Source organism: Mastomys coucha, unplaced genomic scaffold (genome assembly GCF_008632895.1).
Source record: "Mastomys coucha isolate ucsf_1 unplaced genomic scaffold, UCSF_Mcou_1 pScaffold12, whole genome shotgun sequence".
Lineage (NCBI taxonomy): Eukaryota > Metazoa > Chordata > Mammalia > Rodentia > Muridae > Mastomys > Mastomys coucha.
This window is the reverse complement of record NW_022196894.1, coordinates 87,342,622-87,361,479: the sequence shown is the minus strand read 5'-3', so window position 1 is coordinate 87,361,479 and position 18,858 is coordinate 87,342,622. Positions and strand designations below refer to the sequence as shown.

The 18,858-nt window shown below is 45.8% G+C and overlaps 1 protein-coding gene across 9 annotated transcripts in view; it reads left to right on the top strand.

Annotated features, from left to right (window-relative positions):
* The window catches only part of Tiam1 (TIAM Rac1 associated GEF 1), a 358,057-nt gene that overhangs the window by 250,649 nt on the left and 88,550 nt on the right, over nucleotides 1-18,858 (top strand). For all 9 annotated transcript variants that reach the window (XM_031364347.1, XM_031364348.1, XM_031364342.1 and 6 more), the window contains 2 exons: nucleotides 3,776-4,223; nucleotides 10,741-10,913. In XM_031364347.1, the coding sequence (XP_031220207.1) occupies nucleotides 3,776-4,223; nucleotides 10,741-10,913 (621 nt within the window). The remainder of the gene's footprint in view (nucleotides 1-3,775; nucleotides 4,224-10,740; nucleotides 10,914-18,858) is intronic.

Here is an 18,858-nt window from a genome sequence, read left to right as displayed (position 1 = left end):
ACCCATCCTCTCCTGTGCTAGAGGACAGGCTTCAGGGTATCCAGGATAGCCCAGGCTTCATGACTAAGTAGAGGTTGGAGCAGGGCAGCTGACATCTATTTCCCAATGGGTTAGGTCACACGTGGGGGGAATGTGTACTGCTCAGCCTGATTACCTACTTATGGGATGAGGTGGTATGTCTTGGGTAGATCCAAGGGCACTCCCCAGCCATGACCCTAAGCCATGTGCTGTGAAAGTATGTGAGCTGAGCTGGGGCCTACGATCAGATATCAGTCACCACAGGCTTCCTACCTGGAGCAGTCACCTTAGTTTGGTGACCACCTCAGAGCTGAATACACACAGCCTATACTGTTGCAGGTTTACAGCTTCAGCTGGCATGAGCAGATGTTCACGTGTGACATAGAGGTGAGTGTCTATGGAGACCCTGACTCTTGGCTTATGTGGAGATAAGGAGTGAATGGTTTGTGGGAGTGTGGTAGATTGTAAAAAATGGCTGCCGAGAACTGACCAGCCAGCTCTTTCCCTCTGTGTCCTGTCATCTCTGAATAGCTCGTCCCTTCTGCGGTTGGCTTGGGCAGGTTAAAACAAATAGATATATAGCTTTTTCCCAGAGAAAACCAGAGATCCTGTTAAACAAAGTGGAGAAGGATGGGAGTGAATAATGCAGGCAAAAATCTGGTCACACACTGACCCACAGTTAAGCCACAGGGCTGCCCGGCTTCTTAGCGGGGCAGGTTCTCTGCAGCACAGGTTCAAGCCTCCCATCTGCCACTAACCAGACTTAGGACTTTCTGAATCCTGGCATTCATGCCTTTTGACAAAGACTATGGTTTTTAAGGTTCCTTTTAAGATGTTTGAAATTATCTCTTTTCTTCTGTATCCTGAAGTAGTCCTGTGGAGGCTGTTGCCCATGCTTCTCAAGAGTGGATAAATTAGCTGGCTCCTTCATACACTCTGTGGTGGGTTGAGTGATTTCCCCCACAGTTTCAGGCATTTGAATACTTTGTCCACAGTTAGTGTTGCTGTCTGAGATTTAGGAGGTGTGGTCTTAGAGCAAGCAAATCTGTCACTGCAAGATGTAAGAGTTTAAAAGACCATTTCCAGACTGTCCTGGTGGTGGCCACCTTTAATCCTCACACTCAGGAGGCTGAGGTAGCACAGATCATTAAGTCTGAGGCTAACCTGGTCTACAGAATAAGTTCTGTTCCAAGATAGCCAGGGCTACACAGAGAAACCCTGCTCATAAAGATCAAACAAATTTTAAAAAAAAAAAAAAAAAAGAGGAAGGATGTTGGAAACTCCTTTTCTTCTTTCTGCCTGTTAGCTATGTTGTCTTGGGTAAACAAGAGAGACCATTTCAAGTTCCTGTTTCAGCCACCTGTACCTGCCTTTGACTGCCATGCTTCCTGGACTTGAGGGAATCTTATTTCTCTGCAGCTGTAAGCCCCAATAAACTCCTTCTTCTGTATATTACCTTGATTCTGTATCACAACAGTAGGAAAAAAGCAATTAATATACAGAGCCAGCCTTCTTCAGAGGACTGAGACTTATGAAATCAAATATAAGAAGTTCACAGACTTCTTACCCTCCACAGCTTCTGGTTATCCAAAATTGTCAGATTCCCTTATTGTCTTACACCTTCAAGGACACACATGGTAAATGTCCCTGCCAGAGAGAAATACGGGTTACTAATAGTGCTTTTTGTTTGTGTAGTGGATTTTTTTACTAACTGAATCTGGGTTCTTTGTGACCGTCCATGACTGTTATTAAGCAGAGGAACATAAAACAAAGTGATAGGCTAGTAGGCACAAAGCAGGTTGATCTGTTTTTCACTGTTAGAATGAAATACCCGAGGCTGGTTAATTTGTAAAGAAAAGACATCTATTTAGCTTAATCTAGGAGGTGGACAGCTTAGTTCCAGCATCTGCTGACTTTGTTGAGGTCGCTGATATATAGCATCACATTGTGAGTGAATTGGAGAGGGAGAGGTTACACCATGAGATGAGGAGAGATCAAGGGACCAGGACCTCTTTTCTAGCAATCCACAATGACAGCAGTCACTTCAGAAGACAACATTGGTGTTTCCCAAGGGTGAGACCTCCCCCCATGACCTAAATACCCCCCACCCCCAATGACCTAAATACCTCCCATGAGGCCCCACCTCTTTGTTTGTTAGTTTGTTTCCTGGGGCAGGGGGGACTCTAGCTCTTAAAGGCTCTCCCACCTCCTAGCATTGCTGTACTAGGGACCAAGCTTCCAACTTTCAAACCCTTGGAGAACAAACTGCGTCCAAACAGCACAGCTGGTTGATCTGAGCTGCATCTGTGATTTCTTTGTCTCCCATAAGTCCTTGCAACTACCAGGGATGTGAACTCCATTTGGAACGGAGCTGATGCTTGGTAGCTGCTCATCTATGGCTGCCACCTCTGACCTGCCCTTCCCTGAAGTTCATGATGTCATTATTCCCCTAGGTTGTTTTTTTTTTTTTTTTCCAATACTGAACTGTGAGCCGTTGGCTCAGATGGACTGAGATAGAGGCACACCTGGGCCTGATGTGGGTCAGTCTTAGCTGTGCTGTGACTCAGCCCACCCCACTATCTTCCAGCACAGATTTAAGCCCAAAGTAGTCATTTTTATGACAATCCAGAGTATACATTTAGTGTTTATATGTTTCAACCATCATTAGTTATTCATGAGAATAAGGGTCCCCCAAATGGCCAAACTACCAACCTGTGTACTGCTTTGCCTTTTCCTCTATGCCACGCTCATGTTCCTGTTGTCTTCCTTTGAGAGAAGACAGGCTTGTAAGCCAGTCTGTCCCGTGCTGTCATCATCGCCTTCCGTTGATGGCCACCATCATTTAATTGCTGTTTATGGAAATCTGACGGCACGTCAGAGTAATTGAGGACCAATTTAAGGACCTACGTCTGTGACCCAGAAACAGTCGGCTGGAGTCCAGGGTCAGCTCTGGAAGTTGCAAACCCCTTTGCACTGGGAATTGATGCTCCGGCATCTTGGCAGTTGCCTGTTCTGTTACTTGGCCCAGGGCAGTGAGTTGCCTACTTCAGGTTCCTTATATCCCGCCCGCCTTTGAAAGGGCAGAGTAATTGGAGAGGTGCACTGGAGCTGTGGGCCCCACAGGCAGAAAGGACAAGGCACAAGGCAGAAAGAAAGAACTGCTTTAGGCAAGCCAGGCTCATTAGGGCACAAGGACTCTTGCCTGCTCTTGGGGTATGGGGCCTTGCTGGGTGAGTGGGTGTGCTAGCAATCTATTTAGTCATTCCGTTATAAAAGAGACCCACAAGCAGGCCCTTTTATTTTGTTTTTAAGTATCAGCTGTAAAGATCTGGTTCTGCATTGTAACCTCAACCTCCGGAACAGCTAACTAATCTGCCTTCCGAATTTCCCGGAGTTCAAGGCCAGCTGAGGTGGCTGAGGACTCAGAGCTCCCACAGCATGGTCACGCAAGCATCTCAATAGCTAACCTGCCAATTAGCTAATTGAGTCAGATAAATGATAAGCTCTTTGAAGTGTTCCCTGCGCCTTTTATATTTCTTGAACATTCTGCATCATTAGGCTGCGTGGAGGGTGGTCGGCTGAAGGTTTGTTTCCCTGAGCTGCTCTGCCATGCACTAGCTTGAGGAGGGATCATTCCATCATCTTTGGAGCTGGGCATGCACCTTCTGCGCTGCAGAGCCCCAGGCTGGACTAGGTGCTCTCAAGGTCCTTCTGAACGTAATGCATGTCTGCTTCTGTCTCCCTTTCTGTTTCCAAGGATGTTAACACAGGCGAGGGCAGCGAGTTTGCGGACAGTGGGATCGAAGGGGCCACCACCGACACGGACCTCCTGTCCAGGAGATCCAATGCCACCAACTCCAGCTACTCACCCCCCACAGGCCGAGCCTTTGTGGGCAGCGACAGCGGCAGCAGTTCAACTGGGGATGCTGCACGCCAGGGGGTATACGAGAACTTCCGGCGGGAACTGGAGATGAGTACTACCAACAGCGAGAGCCTGGAGGAGGCTGGCTCTGCGCACAGCGATGAGCAGAGCAGCGGGACCCTCAGCTCCCCAGGCCAGTCGGACATTCTGCTGACCGCTGCTCAGGGCACTGTGAGGAAGGCTGGCGCGCTGGCAGTCAAGAACTTCCTGGTGCACAAGAAGAATAAGAAAGTGGAGTCGGCTACCCGGAGGAAGTGGAAGCACTACTGGGTGTCCCTGAAAGGTAAGGGAGGCCAGTCCAGATGCATGCTGGGAGTGCCAACGGGTGCATTCCACAGGTACTAACATAATGGCCTTTTGTTATGCAACATTTCATAATTGCATATTCAGAACATAGACTACCATGGTAGAAACACCACATTAGATGTGCATTTTTTTTTTAAGTCAAATCTTGGGGTGAAGGTAAAGGTCATCATGGAAGAGCTGAAGGATCTGGTTTGGGATTTGGTTTTCTTTTTTCTGTTCAATACTGGGAATTGGACCCAGGGCCTCTTACATGTTACATAAGCACTCGAGCCCTGTCTTACACCCCACGGCTCTTTGTAGTTTTGTACTTGTTTTGAGGTACCAAGTTGCCCAGGCTGGACTGGACTTTGTAATCATCCCGCATCAGCCTCAGGGGTAGCCATCAAACCTGGCGAATTAACACACTTTTAAATATATGATATGGTCTTGTTGACTCTAGCTATGTACAACATTGTGGGGGGGCTCTAGAGTTACTCATGGAGTGAACTGAAGCTTTATGTCTCTGACTCAGTAACTCTCCTGGCTTGTTCCCCACCCTGGAATTCTGTCTCATTGTTTTCTGGGCTTCGTGGTTGTCTTGGTTTCATTTCTGTTGCTGTTCCTTTGGCTTACAATTCCAAGCTACATTCCATTGTTTTGGGGAAGTTAAGGCAGGAACCCAAGCAGGGAGTCACATCACATCAAAAGTCAAAAGCCAAGAATGTACCCATTCTGCCTGGTTTTGTTTTCTCCCTGCTAGTTTTCCCCGTCATATACGGTTCATGACTCTCTTGCCTAGGGAATAGTATTGCCCACAGTGGTCTCTCTACATCATTTTCTACATCAGTTAATATGGCAATATCCCCTAGACATGCTTATAGACTACTCCAATAAAGACAGTTACTCAACTGAGACTCTCTTTCCAGGTGACTAAGTTGTGCCAAGTTGACATTTTAAAGCCACCAATGTAATAGTTCATTGAGGGGAACACATCATATCCAGTTTTCTCCTAGACTGAAGGACAATGTTGAAGCCTGAATTCCCTTCCAAAATTTTGTTTGCATTTTTTTTTCAAGTTTATATCTCATACAGTGACTATTGTAGAGGGAGGAATCCTTAGCTTTAGTCCAATGAAACGGCCGATGGCTTGAAAAATCTTCAACTTTTAAGTGGTAGAATATCACCAAATTTTCAGGCTTCAACCCAATGCAAACGGCATGTCTAAGTCATCATTCATTTCTGAAGAAGTCACTGTTTTACAGACCAGCCATGTTTATTGGGGTACACAGCAGACATGGGTACCAACATGCTTACTTCTCAGAGAAGCATAGTGCTTACAAGTTGTTGCCATTAGGCATGCTTTCCTGAAGAGGGCTGTGTGTCTGTTTAGCCCTGCATGGGTCTGAAGACTTGGTAATTTATTTGTAAATACTACATCATATAATGGTTCTGTTACAAAGTTAGAAATGGGGGGAGGAGGGAGTTCAGATGGGAAACACACAGGAGAAAGAAGCCAGGGCTGAGCAAGTAATGGTTCAGCTGAGGTCAACGTGGGGACATCCCTCAGTCGAGGCCTGGACCTGTACAGAGCTCTGCTTAGTGAGGCTCGTGTATATGTATGCTTGAGTAGTTTGTGCAGGTCAGTCTCGAAGGACTATCAGGGCATGGGTGACCCCCATTACTGGCGCTAGCTGGCTGTTTTGATTGTCTTTCTTTTTTGTTTCGGGGCCTGCTGAAATAGGACCCGATGGACCTGGTTAGGCTGTAGATCGTGCTGTGCATCACAGACACCCATAGATGCCAAACCTAGACAGAACCACCCTGTACTATGAAGTCACCAAGGGCCCAGGTCATCTGTTTTGTTGTTTGGCTTCTCTTGAGTCTTATTGTTCATGTGATGTGGGATCATGCTTATAAAACACAGATGCTTGTCCTATGGGGATACTTCGGAAAGGCGTTTCTGGCCTTTCTCACTCACCACCTGCCTTAGCCTCATTTGGAGAAGTGCTGTGGCTTGCCTTTGGAGACCCTGCCATCCCAGCCATTCTGCTATGATAGATGAGCTGGAGAAGAAATCCTCTCCTTTTCCAGCCCCCTGCCCTGAGTAGGTCCACATCCTTTGTTCCTCTAGCTCCACTTCTATTGGGTAACTGTTCCTGAGGAGGCCTGAACAAATATCTCCTTGTTCCTGAGAGGAAATTGACAACCAACCAAAGCAAGGAATATCACCAAAGCCCAACTTGAGCTCATGAGTTTATTGGGGGTTATTTACCAGGCCATGGGGGAGGGGTTACTCAAAGTCAGATCACCACCAGCTCACCCCAGCATGGATGTCATCTAATGAAAGCCAGAACCCTGGTGTTTGCACAACTTGGAAGGAGGTCAACAGGCTGGGAGGATCTCTCCCAGGTAGTTTAGTTGTCCTGGGCTGCCTGTCTTGAGTGTCTGCTGTTTATGAGTCTGGGGAGCAAAGAGCCTCGTGTGTCTGGCCAGTTTCAGGGACTTCCGGGAGATTTGACCTATTCGTTTCCTTGCTGAGTTTCAAGGAGCTTCCTTGCTGGATGGATATCTTATCCCCCATCAAGAACATACTGAGTCTTAGCATGCTTCCCTGAACGATGCAGATTTTTCCCCCTTTGGAGGAAAGTGCCACGTAGCACACCTCTTCCTTCACGTTAGTAATTGTTGCTGAGCACTAAGTCCTGACATGGAGACCACCTACATCTACACACACCCACCCTCATCCCAGTTGTCTCAGCTGCTTTCTGTGTCATGCTTCCTACTTACTGAATCATGAGGTTCTGAGACAGTCCTCGTGTTAGCACGCTTGGACCGCCATAACACAGGACCGCACACTGGGCATCTTGAACAACAGAACCTTCTCATTTCACAGCTGTCAGTCTGAGGTGTAAGTGGCTGGGTTGCCTTCCTTTGAGGCCCCCCATCTTAATGTAGTGGTCATTGTCTTCTTTGGGTCTCAGCATGTGTCCCTCCTCCTGTAATGGCTGTCCAGTGTCCATCTGTTAAGGGGCGCTTATTATGGCAGCCCTTTCCCTTAACTGCCTCTTTAAAGGTTATATCTACAAATACGATCCTGTTTCTGAAGTCCTGGCATCAGGACTCAGTGTGGGGATGTGGGAAGAGGGATGATTTAAGTTCTGAGAAAGCCCTGGATGTCATCCGAGCCTCTTCTTACCCTGCATAGAAAATATCATTTCTTGGCAGAGAATAAAAATAATGAGATGACTCTTTTTACTTGGGCCATACAGAGGTGGCTGTTTTGTTTGTGCCTTTTCCTTCGAGAAGAAGTGACACAGGAAGCTGTAGTGTGTTGGCATTGAGGACCGCACGAGAGAAGGGAGCCATTCCACTGTCCCCGTGACCCAGATCTGGGTGACAAGACCTGACAGGAGCCACCCAGTCCTTCACATCTGAGTCTTGACAGGTTCTCATTTTCTATTGACAAACTCAGAGCTTCCCTCTTTCCATCTGAGAGCTGCTGTGGTTTTTTTTTTAGCATCCCTTGGCTACTGGGTGAGGGGACCACACCTGGGAACTCTAGGGAAGAAAAGATTGCATTTTCAAAGACTTCTAGAATTCCTTTCTGGAGTGATGCTGTTGACAGCGTAATAACCTAAAGGCCAAGTTCAAGTGACGCTCATGACAAGCAGACTTTTATCAGACAAGCAGACTTTTATCATAGTGTGTGGTTCTTGGATTTGTTTCTTCATGTTAGTCTTAAAAAATGGGGCAGGTTGACACTGAATAAAATCCAGTTTCAACCACCTACTGTTATAGATCATTTTAAACCAAAGTTGCGAGACTAAAAGTATTTGAAGACTAGACTGTGTCCAAACGGTGCACATATCAGGATTTGTCTTCTGATCCTAACCTGTGGTACATGTGTCATGGCTTCCTTGTTAAAGGCCTATAGATTGTTTATTTCATAAGTCATAGAGATTGTTGAAAGCTGCATTTCCTAACAGTAGCACTGCTGACATTTTCCAGAGAGTTCTTTGTTGTAGGGACTGTCCAAGACAGTGGAAAATGCATACAGGTGCATTAGCTCTTCCTATTAGAGCAAAGGACTTGGGATGCTCAACTTACAAACAGAGAAGGGTCTTTCTGGCTCACAGTTTCAGGGGCTTTAGCTTGTGGTGAAGCAGTGGGTCATAGGGAGAGTGTGTGGTAGAGCTTACAGGAGAGCAAGGAGAGGAAAGAGGAAGGGCCGGGACTAGACTGCCCCTTCAGGAACACAGAGGTAGGTCCTGCTTCACCTTCCAACATCTTTCTTAGGGACCAAGACTGCATTTCCTGGGCCTTGATAGATTTGAGATCCAAAGTACAATAGTCAGCGTTGTGTACCAGTTGCTGTAAGCTGGGCACCAAATGAGGGCAGCCAGAAATAATATACAGGATCTCTCTTGGATGGTTGTCTTGGAACTCACTCTGTAGACCAGTCTGTCCTTGAACTCACAGAGCTCTGCCTGCCTCTATCACCTAAGTGTAGATCTTAAAGGCAGTGCCCCACCATGTCTGGTACCTTGAGAACCTACGATTTGTTATTTGTTTTTCTCTTTAATGTGTGAGCCACTTTAAAGCATGGAAATGAGACATGACCTCTCTCTTTGGATTTGGATTTTCTTTTTTTCTTTTCCTTCCTTCCTTCCTTCCTTCCTTCCTTCCTTCCTTCCTTCCTTCCTTCCTTCCTTCCTTCCTTTCTTTCTTTCTTTCTTTCTTTCTTTCTTTCTTTCTTTCAAGACAGGGTTTCTCTGTGTAGCCCTGGCTGTCCTGGAACTCACTCTGTAGACCAGGCTGGCCTCAAACTCAGAAATCTGCCTGTCTCTGCCTCCCAAGTGCTGGGATCTCTTTGGATTGTCATCAGAAAATTTGAAGTCTTCAGAATCCCAGGGATTATGGGGGGAAAAAAAAACAAAAGAATTGAGGCAGGAGAGCTGATAGCATATATTTAAATTTTATGTATATTTTGGATATGTGAATGGTTTATTGTACTCAATGACAGCCCTGTCAAATTGGCATTTTTCAGAAAATATTTAGTGACATAGAAAATGCTGAAGGACTTAAGTATAAAGGAGATGTTAAAGTTTATACAGTGTTATCTCCTCCTCCCCCCGCTTTACTATTATGTATATATTTGTGCACAGCGCTTGTGTGGCAGTCAGGGAACTTTATGGAGTCCCCTTTTTTCTTGCACCTTTACGTGCATTCTGGGGATTGAACTTAGTTCAGATGTTTGTGTAGCTAATGAGTAAACTCTCTGAACTGCTTCCCTGGTCTCCTCAAAGATTTCTGTGTTTGTGTGTGCATTTGTGTGCATATGTACACACGCATGGTAGAGGGAAGATTGCTTTTGTTTAACAAGTGTGAGTTTCCATCAATCGGCTTCTTTCTGCATCACGCACGGTGTTTTCTCTTTACAGATTCCTGTAGTAACCAAGTGCATTCTGCTTTCTGTGCATGGGCTTTGCTGTTCCTATAGTGTTTGGTCTTCTCTGGGATTGAGGAGAAATGGACAGAGTAGCTTGAGTGGAAGCTGTGGATCAGTTCTGTAGTTGTCCCAGCCTGGAGCTTTGGCCCAGTTGTGACCACGTGTTAAATAACTAGGGCTTGCTCTCATAGTGAGTTTCTGATTCTGGCTGCGCAGGAGCTACCCTACAAGTTCACCAAGTGCTTCTCTTGCTGCAGTTTACCTGTTCCATAGTGTAATTAACCATGGGCCAAGGGTCTGGCTTCCCTAAGACCTTCCTATGAGTTCCACAGACTTCCTGTTTCAGAAAATGTGAGGACATATTTTTATTCTAGAAAAACAGATTATAGATCACATATGATATCTATGTGTGTGTGTATGTATGTAATTTTTTTCCTTATCCTGGAAACCCCCAGATCCAGTATAACTTTTTACCATGGGTACAGATCCATGGCACAATTTTTAGACTTTCTTGTTGTGTATCATAGAAGGCCACTTGGGAGTAAGCTCCAAGGGAAGGAAGTGTCTGTCTTCATGCTCTATTAATGCTAGCCTGGGGAAATCTATAGAGCTGTGTTTACAGTTACCACTGGGGTTCATGCCCCAAAAGTCTGTATTGTTTGAAGGCAAAGACAGGGTCCCTGGCTGGCTTGGAACTCTCAGTGTAGACTAGACTAACTTCAAAGTGACAGAGACCCACCTGCCTCTGTCCCAAGTACTGAGACCATAGGTGTATGAGCCCATCTACCCACAAGGATGCTTACAATTAACATTCAGACTCAGAGCAGGGCTCTAAGGACTTCAAGGCATTCATCAAGGATCCTTCTGCCACATTGGGAGCTGTACTGTTTCATGATCTTTACTTTTCCATAAACCCATCCAAGACCTGATTGTAAGCAACACCTTATTTTCTTTCCCACCCTTTAATGTTCAGCCCTTTCCTGATGACTGGTGCCAGTGTCCCTTGGACATCTTTCATTGGCAAAGTGCACAAAATAATCACTCGGACCCCATTCTGTTTCCTCAGGTTGCACACTCTTTTTCTACGAGACTGATGGCAGGTCTGGGATAGACCACAACAGTGTCCCCAAGCATGCTGTCTGGGTGGAGAACAGCATCGTGCAGGCTGTACCTGAGCACCCCAAGAAAGACTTTGTCTTCTGCCTCAGCAACTCCCTGGGTGACGCCTTCCTCTTCCAGGTTTGTGGGGTACCTCCATCGTACATGGGGCTTTCCTAAAGTCTTACCCACGGATCCTGCCCCCACCCTTTAAAAATAGTGATAGAGACAGAAGTGGTAAATAACAAAATATATATCTGTGTTAGATCGCAGAAAAGAGAGCCCTCGGGCAAAGGGTGTGAGCGTGAGGCCCGAGGAGCATTGTGCATTGGGTTTGAGAACCTTGCCAGTTTTGATGTGAGCAGATGGGTTTCTTGTGTAGCTTCAGCAGCCAGCAGCACTGGATAGCACTCAGAATAGGATCATGCGCTCCTTAATTTAGGTGTGATTTGAGCTGTCAAGTTTTTTATCATAATATGTTCTCTGCTAATATTAATCATAAGGTAAAATAATTACATCCCAGAAAGGACTGGTTGTCCCTAAATAGTTTCTCTTTCTCAGCTTACCAGAACTTTTATATCTAGCATTCTTGAAAGTCTGTTAATTGTTTCACAAAAAAATACTTCTCTGCTTCAAGGTTAACATTTCCTTTTATAGTGAATCCTTTTGAGTTTGCAAAAACTTTTTGTGCTTTTAACGAGGAAGGCTTCCCTCATTTATCCCATCAATGTGATGAAGACCACAGAGAAAGCTCAATGCACAGAATACAAATGCAACTTTCAGTGAACTATCTTGAGTGAGTGTGCAATCACTACCCAGGGCAGGAAGGAGGTTTAGGCACTCTGTGGCCGCATGACACCCATATGTACACATCAGCCTGCTTATGAAACAGAACAAATATGCCTTTTATCATCTAAGCCAACACATCTGAGAGTGACTTCATTCATTATTCATTTATTTTTATTTTTATTTTTATTTTATTTTTAAATAGAAAGGTTTGCAGGTTGGCGGAGGGGAATCTTGTGAGCATGCGTAGTGGCAACTCAGTTTTCCATTTGCTTCTTTGTGTGTAGAGTGGGAGAAGGGTGTGGAAGTCAGAGGACAGCTTGTAGAGGTCTGTTCTCTTATTACATCTCAAGGGTTCTAGGGATTGTACTCAGGTCATCAGGCTTGGTGGCAAGTGCCTTGAATTGCAAAGCTATCTTGCCAGTCCTTCATTGGTGAGGGATAGTTTTTCTGGGTATAATATTTTTACTTGACAGTCATATGGCCATGCATCGAAAACTGATATCCCACTGCCTCTATAGCTTGAAAGAGAACCCCATTGTCATTCTTAGAAGTGTCCTACTTCTGCCGGGGTGGCGCATGCCTTTAATCCCAGCACTTGGGAGGCAGAGGCAGGCAGATTTCTGAGTTCAAGGCCAGGACAGCCAGGACTATTCAGAGAAACCCTGTCTTTAAAAAAAAAAAAAAAGGAAGTATCCTACTTCTATGATGATTTTTTTCCTTTTATCATTGTAATGACTTTGTTTTTATGTAGCTTATAATGTAATTTTGTATCAGGCATTGAATTTATTCTGTTCGAAATTCATATTGTGTGTGTGTGCGCACACACACACACACACACACACACACACACACACACACACACACACACGCGCGCGCATGCTTGCATCTGTGTTTTACATCCTGATCCACAGGCAGCATCGAGAGTGTTAGAGACACTGGGCTTGGGTTGGCTTTGAGGCTTCCAAAGTGGCAAACCTCTTAATCCTTTCCAAACAGTTCATTAGATGGGGACTATGCATGCAGACATGAGCCTATTAAGGGGCACATTCATTCAAACTACCCCACGCAGCAGCGTGCATGCTTTACCTCTGAGCCACCTGTCCAGCTCCTCATACGAATATATTGATTGTAGTGCTTTTTGTTTATATTATAACTCAGCAATTTCAGAAGATTCACTATAAAAAGCAGTGTTAACTTGGGAGCAAGGTAATATTTCCTAAGTCGATAGTCAAGGGTGTGGGGATGAGTCTCAGTTGGTAGAGTGTTTGCAGAGTGTGCAAGCAGTCCTGAGTTCACAGTCCAACTTTAATATTGCTCTCATACTTTGCTTCTTTAGAAAAGGTGTCCTTTATTTTATGTATCTCTAGCAGGGCCGAGTTAAAGTCCATGTTGTTTTCAAAGTACTGGGTGTGTGTGTGTGGGGGTTGTCACTCAGTAGATTGTCTTATTGATTGTATTGTTCACCCCACGTGTGAACCTGATGCTCGGAAAGGCAGGAGGCCTCCAGGGTGCACAGTGGATGTCAGGGTGGAGCTAACCCAAGCCCTTCTCTCCTGCCCTACACCCTCCTGTTGTCTGAGTGCCCTGCTAGTGTCACCACTGAGCCTAAGCAGTGATGACAAGGAAGTAACCATCCTTTTCTGGTCCAAACAGTAGAGCTGGGGCACTGCCGTCAGCGAGCATGTGTCGGATGGTTACCTGACTGGCAGCAAAGCCTCCTGGTGTTCCCCTTCCTCACCTCTACTTTGAGCTCCCACGGAAAGGATCTACATGGCCACTCGTGCTAGCAGAGTCCACCCAATAGGTTACATTGTACAAAACGCTTTCTGGGGCAACAGAAGACCGCATTCATGGAAACCTCGGCCTTCTTTAATGGGAGATTTTTATGCTACTTATGTGGGATAAAGGACAAAGTGAACCTTTTCAGAGGAAATTACTGTTGTTTGGGATCCGTGACGGCATTTTCTGCCATCTACTTATTGTAATCCACATAGCTCCAGAGAGGCTGGATTTGAAAGAAACCTGTGTGTGCCAGGGTGAGGTTACAGCGAGGGAGATCAGCTGTGATTATGGGAATAATTTGTAGGTTATTTCAGCCCCAGGGCTCAATTCACCACATAGTTTCCCGAGCTGGTATGCTGCTGATTCAACCCTGCTGCCCAGAGACCCACATACTCACCCTGGAAAAGAGATTCGTGTAACCCACGGAAGTAGAAAAGGGATTTTGTGTGAAGAGTTGGGGCGGGAATGAGGGTGAGTGCTGGAATAGCTGATACAGAAGTCCTACACTGTCTATAGAGTGCGGCTGTATCTCCTTCCCCTAAACTATTTTAATTAGAGCCCTTTCCTCCAACCTGATGTCAGAGGCAGCACCCACCACTTACACAGTCCAGTTTCCTCTCTGGCGTGCATCTGTTCATTCCTAGGGGATGCCGCAGTTCCTGACAGGTCAGCCCCTTGCAGGAAACATCCCAACATGTGTTTCAAATTCCTGTGCCAAATGCCTGGGGAACTTAGCTACCAGACAGGGCAAGAGAATAGACACGTGACTGAGTAGGTGTGTGGGGTTGTATGTGTAGCGGGGTGAGGAAAGGAGTGACTTTAGCCGGAGTGCTTCTCCTTGCTTTATTTCTGTCACTTAGAAGACCATTTTACTAGGCTACTTTCTGTATGTTATAAAAACTCATAAAAAGAAACGGTACTTTGTGTGTATTATAAGGAGACTTGAAAAGACTGCATCTGCACCATTTTTTTTTAGTCACAGATTGAATGGGGTAACCTGGTTGAATGTCTGGTAAACAGTGGATGATTCTCAGTCAACGCCATGAACACTTAGTCTTTTGTAAGAATGGAAGGAAGTTTCGGGTTCTTCCTAACCACCCTGCTATAGAAGTCAGCTTACTTCTAGACTCTACCTACTCTGTTATATGTGCTAAGTGCTGGAGTTCTCAGCTGTGCAATGGCTCTTGCCCTTTTCCTGTTTGAGTATTAATCTGACCTGTAGGCCCCATGTGTCCAAGGCACTTGAGCCATTTTCCTTGTTATTTATAGACTCATGCCTCCTGTGCTCCTGTGGTCAGCCCTGTGCAGCCTAAGCTGAGGCTTAATGTATCCATTTTTCTCTCCCACACCATCCTTCCTCTAAATCATAGTCAACTCATCCTGTGTTTGTACTACCTTAACCCCCCAGCATCAACTCTGATCTCATAATTCTCTCACATTTATTTGGTAGCCTTTTCCACCCTCTAAACAAAAGCACAGAACTTTAATTTCTTTTAAATGCCATCCTTGTGGGGTTTTTTTGTTTTTTTTTTTTGCCTCTGAAATGAGTTTGTCGCCCTCATGTCGGATCCAGATCCTCCTTTATTATATAGGTGAGGCAAGCTCCATCTCAGGCCCTTTCTTTGGCAGTTTTTATGTTGATTTGGTTTACAACCAAGTCCTGTTTTCTCAGCACTGTGGATGTCTCTCTGCTCTCGGGTTACCCCTGAGAAACAGCTTTTGGTGGCAGCATGTTCAACCTCAGCTCCTGCCAGGAAGTGAAGGGAGAGTGGCCTGAACAGAAGAGATGAGCAGGGGCGAGCACTTCAGTTGTTTGAGAACCGGCTCTTCTGTTATGAAATCTAATTCCAGGAGAGCAGGAATTTACTCAGACAGCAAGGACATGAATGCATTTAGGAGCTCTGCCTCTGATCCAGGGCCCTCTAATAGACACAGCTACTTTGAATACCAAGGTCTACAGGAAGTTTTGCAGGGAGTCATATTCAAGCCATACCAGGGACACTGAAGCACTTCAAAGAATGGCATCTCTTGAAGTGTAGGGCTGAGACAGAACTGCCTCTGGCTCCCCTGTTGGAGAGTATGTGACAGGGAGGAGGCCATAGGTGTAGGGGAAGCTCCAGAGCCTCTGTTCTTACTTCAGTCCTCTCTGACTTTCAGTTGGAGACTCGCATCCAACACCTGGTGATCTAAGGCTCTGCTCATAGTTAATCAGGAGACCCCTCAGCCTGCCTGCCCATGATGCACTTGTGCTCATAGTTAATCAGGAGACCCCTCAGCCTGCCTGCCCATGATGCACTTGTGGTTAGTTACTCTCACAGCCTAGATAGGCGGCCAGTGGTCTGTTGATAGCTTTTGTGGTGTTTTCTCAGGGGTCCTTAGCTTTGTTTTCAGGGGCTGATAACCATGCATGTCTTTGCTTGCAGCCAGAAGCTCCTGCCTCTCTGGTACTGGCTTCCTGTACTTAACTCCCCTTCTATAAAGACGACCCTCAGTTGGGGATGTGAAGAGAGTGAGCTTGTATACACTGTTGTGTGACCTCCAGTGGGGGAGGAGAATCTTCATGTTAGGTTACCTGTACAGATATTAAAAATGAACACTTCATTAAGGCTTTATATCAACAACACTTGTACACAGGATGAACAGGACCAAGAGGAATTCACATAGGACTCTCATTTTATCAAGCCTCTTAAAGATGGACGCTTCCCTTCCTCCCATTTTTTGTTCCTTTAAAATTAAAAATAGACATTTAACATTCTGCAGAATTAATTCTCATGCTTTTATCAACTCTCTGTACCCCAAGTATCAGTTCCCCAGGTCTGGCCTTTGTCTTCTGGGGTTTTGTTTCTCCAGTTGAAATCGAGCCTCCCTTTCCTGCTGCTCACATAAACCATTGGTTATCTGAAATCACCAAGGGTCCTCCATGCGATGTGGTGGGTAAACTGAAGCTAGATCTATTTAAATACATAATGAAGCCCCAAGCTTCATCATATCTCTGAGCACTGAGGGGCTCTTATGCAACTCCATCTTTTTTGCTGATTATCTATTGACAAGGACATCTCTTTTCCCCTCCTTGAACTTCATGTAGTATCCATGCTAGCATTCACAGAGGGCAGCAGAGGAGTCACTAAATCACATTCTCTACCTGACCACTGTCAGGGTGATGTAGGGGATGTCTGACTGCTGACTGTTATAGGGTAAAGTAGGGGTTGTCTGTCGAGGGTGGGCTTTCAAGAGCGGCCAGTTGAGGGTGAGGGTGAGCCAGGGTGTGCGGGTGGGTGCGGGTGGTCCCTCCTTCCTACCTTTGTGGCCCCTGGACTCTGGCGATGAGCACTTTCTTAGATCATGTCTCTGACAACATTTGCCTCCTGTAAGGTTGGTTACTGGCCTGAACAGCTTTCCTAAGCGTTAGACTTTAGACTTTAGTTTATAGAGAGGCCACTCTGGACCTCACTGTATGACATTCGTTAGTAGTCCACTGTGGTCAGTCATATCAGAACTCTTGAGCCCACAAATTGATGAAATACTTCAAGACTTCTCCACAGAGGTAGCTGCGGAGAAGTCAGCACAAAGGTTTCCCACCCTCTCTCTCATCAGGACCGGGCTCCCTTGGGCTGCCGCCAAAGGACTGAGTTTGCTCAAGAGCTCATTTAGTGAATTGTTCTGCTCTGAAATGAATTCAGCTTAACGACAGGGAATGTTTTATTTAGACAGGACAGCGGGAGCAAAACTTCTCACTGATGGAAATGCCTTCAGCCACCAGCAGGTTTTTAGACTTACATGGCTGAGACATCTCGGTGGTTAAAGGGGCTGATGGCTAAATTTCTCATAAACTTGCCATCACATGCGTCTCTAGCTCTGGGGGAACTGAGATTTTCCTTTACCTTTGATTGTATTTTATTGATTTTTTTTTTCATGTATGTACCAGTGCATTTGCATATGTGCCATGCTAGCCTAGACTGGTCGTCAAGTGACTTCCAGCACTGGGCTTTGCAAGCATGCACCCCACACTCAGGTCTTTATGTGGGTACAGGGCCTCAAACTCAGGTCCTCATGCTTGTGTGCGAGCACCTTGCCATCTGTGCCTCAGCCCCCTTTTCATTTCCGAATTATTTTGTTCTTTTCAGTTATCATAAAATACACATAAAATAATCCCATCCTAACCATTTACGTGGGTGCCCAGCCCAATAGCATGGTGCTCATTCACATTGCTACACCACATTGCTTCTGTCTGCTTCCAGAACAATTTTGCTTTTGACTACACTAGACTTCTGTACCTACCACGAAACTCCCCATGGGTCCCAGCCTCACCCTAGCTGGTGGCAGTCACCATCTGCTGGTCTTTAGAAGAAGTAAGTTCCAAGACTGGTGATGTTTCACTTGAGCTGACACCAACTCCATTTATTTGTTTGATTGTCTGTGTGCTGAGAATCAAACCTTGGGTATGCTGGGCAAGCACCACTAAGCTAAAACCCTGTCCTCCTTCATCCCCACTTCTTAAAAGAGATGGAGGTAGCCTGTCTGACATCAGAACAAATGACCCTACCCATGCCTGGGGTGGGCTGAGGTCCTCAAAGGAGGAAGCAGAACTGATCCCCCTTTCTCTAACTCCAGTCCCAGGGGATCTGATGCCCTCTTCTGGCATCCTCCTTCACTGCACACACACAGTGCACAAACATACATCCAGACAAAACACATGCAAAAAATAAAAATAAGTAAATCTCTTTTTTAATGCTGCTGCTGTGTGTTCTGGCTTTTTGCAGAGCTTATGAATATATTTAGTTGGTTCTATACTGTGAGTTCATGTAGTGGGCCACAAAGAATCGATACCCAACCTCAGTCGGTTGTACTTAACTGTTCTCTGAAACATTTGTCCCCACTCTGAACATCCAGAAATGCGAAGTGCATGGGGCTTCAAGTTGTTCTACACGTTTGCCAACACCGGAGTTACTGTTTTCTTTTGTAGAAAATAATCCACATTATTACTTTTCCATCCGAGTTGATTCTTTTGCTAACAAAAATAAAAATGTAACCAGGCTTGGTGGCTTACCCTGGTAATCCCACCATCACTCGGGAGGCTAAGGATAAAAGATGAAGAATTTGGGCCACTTAGGCTACCTTCCTTAACCTGTCTCTAAAAACCAGGCTCTCCTGGGGGCCCAGGGCGCAGACACGGATCATCCTGTCAGCGGAGAGGCTGGGAGGGCGGGGGTCTCACTATTTGTGGGAGGAGCCTGAACTCTGTTTTTCAGGGGAAAGGTATAAGACAAGGAACTTGACAGGGAAGAAAAGTCTAAGTTCTTCAGGAGCAAGTAGTCATGCTTCTGTACACAAGGCAACTCCTTCCCCATCTTTGTCCCTCAGAGTCACTGTGGCCGTAGTGTTCTCACCTCAGAGTCACTGTGGCCATGATGTTCTCACCTCAGAGTTACCGTGGCTGTAGTGTTCTCACCTCAGAGTTACCGTGGCCATAGTGTTCTCACCTCAGAGTCACCGTGGCCATGGTATTCTCACTTCA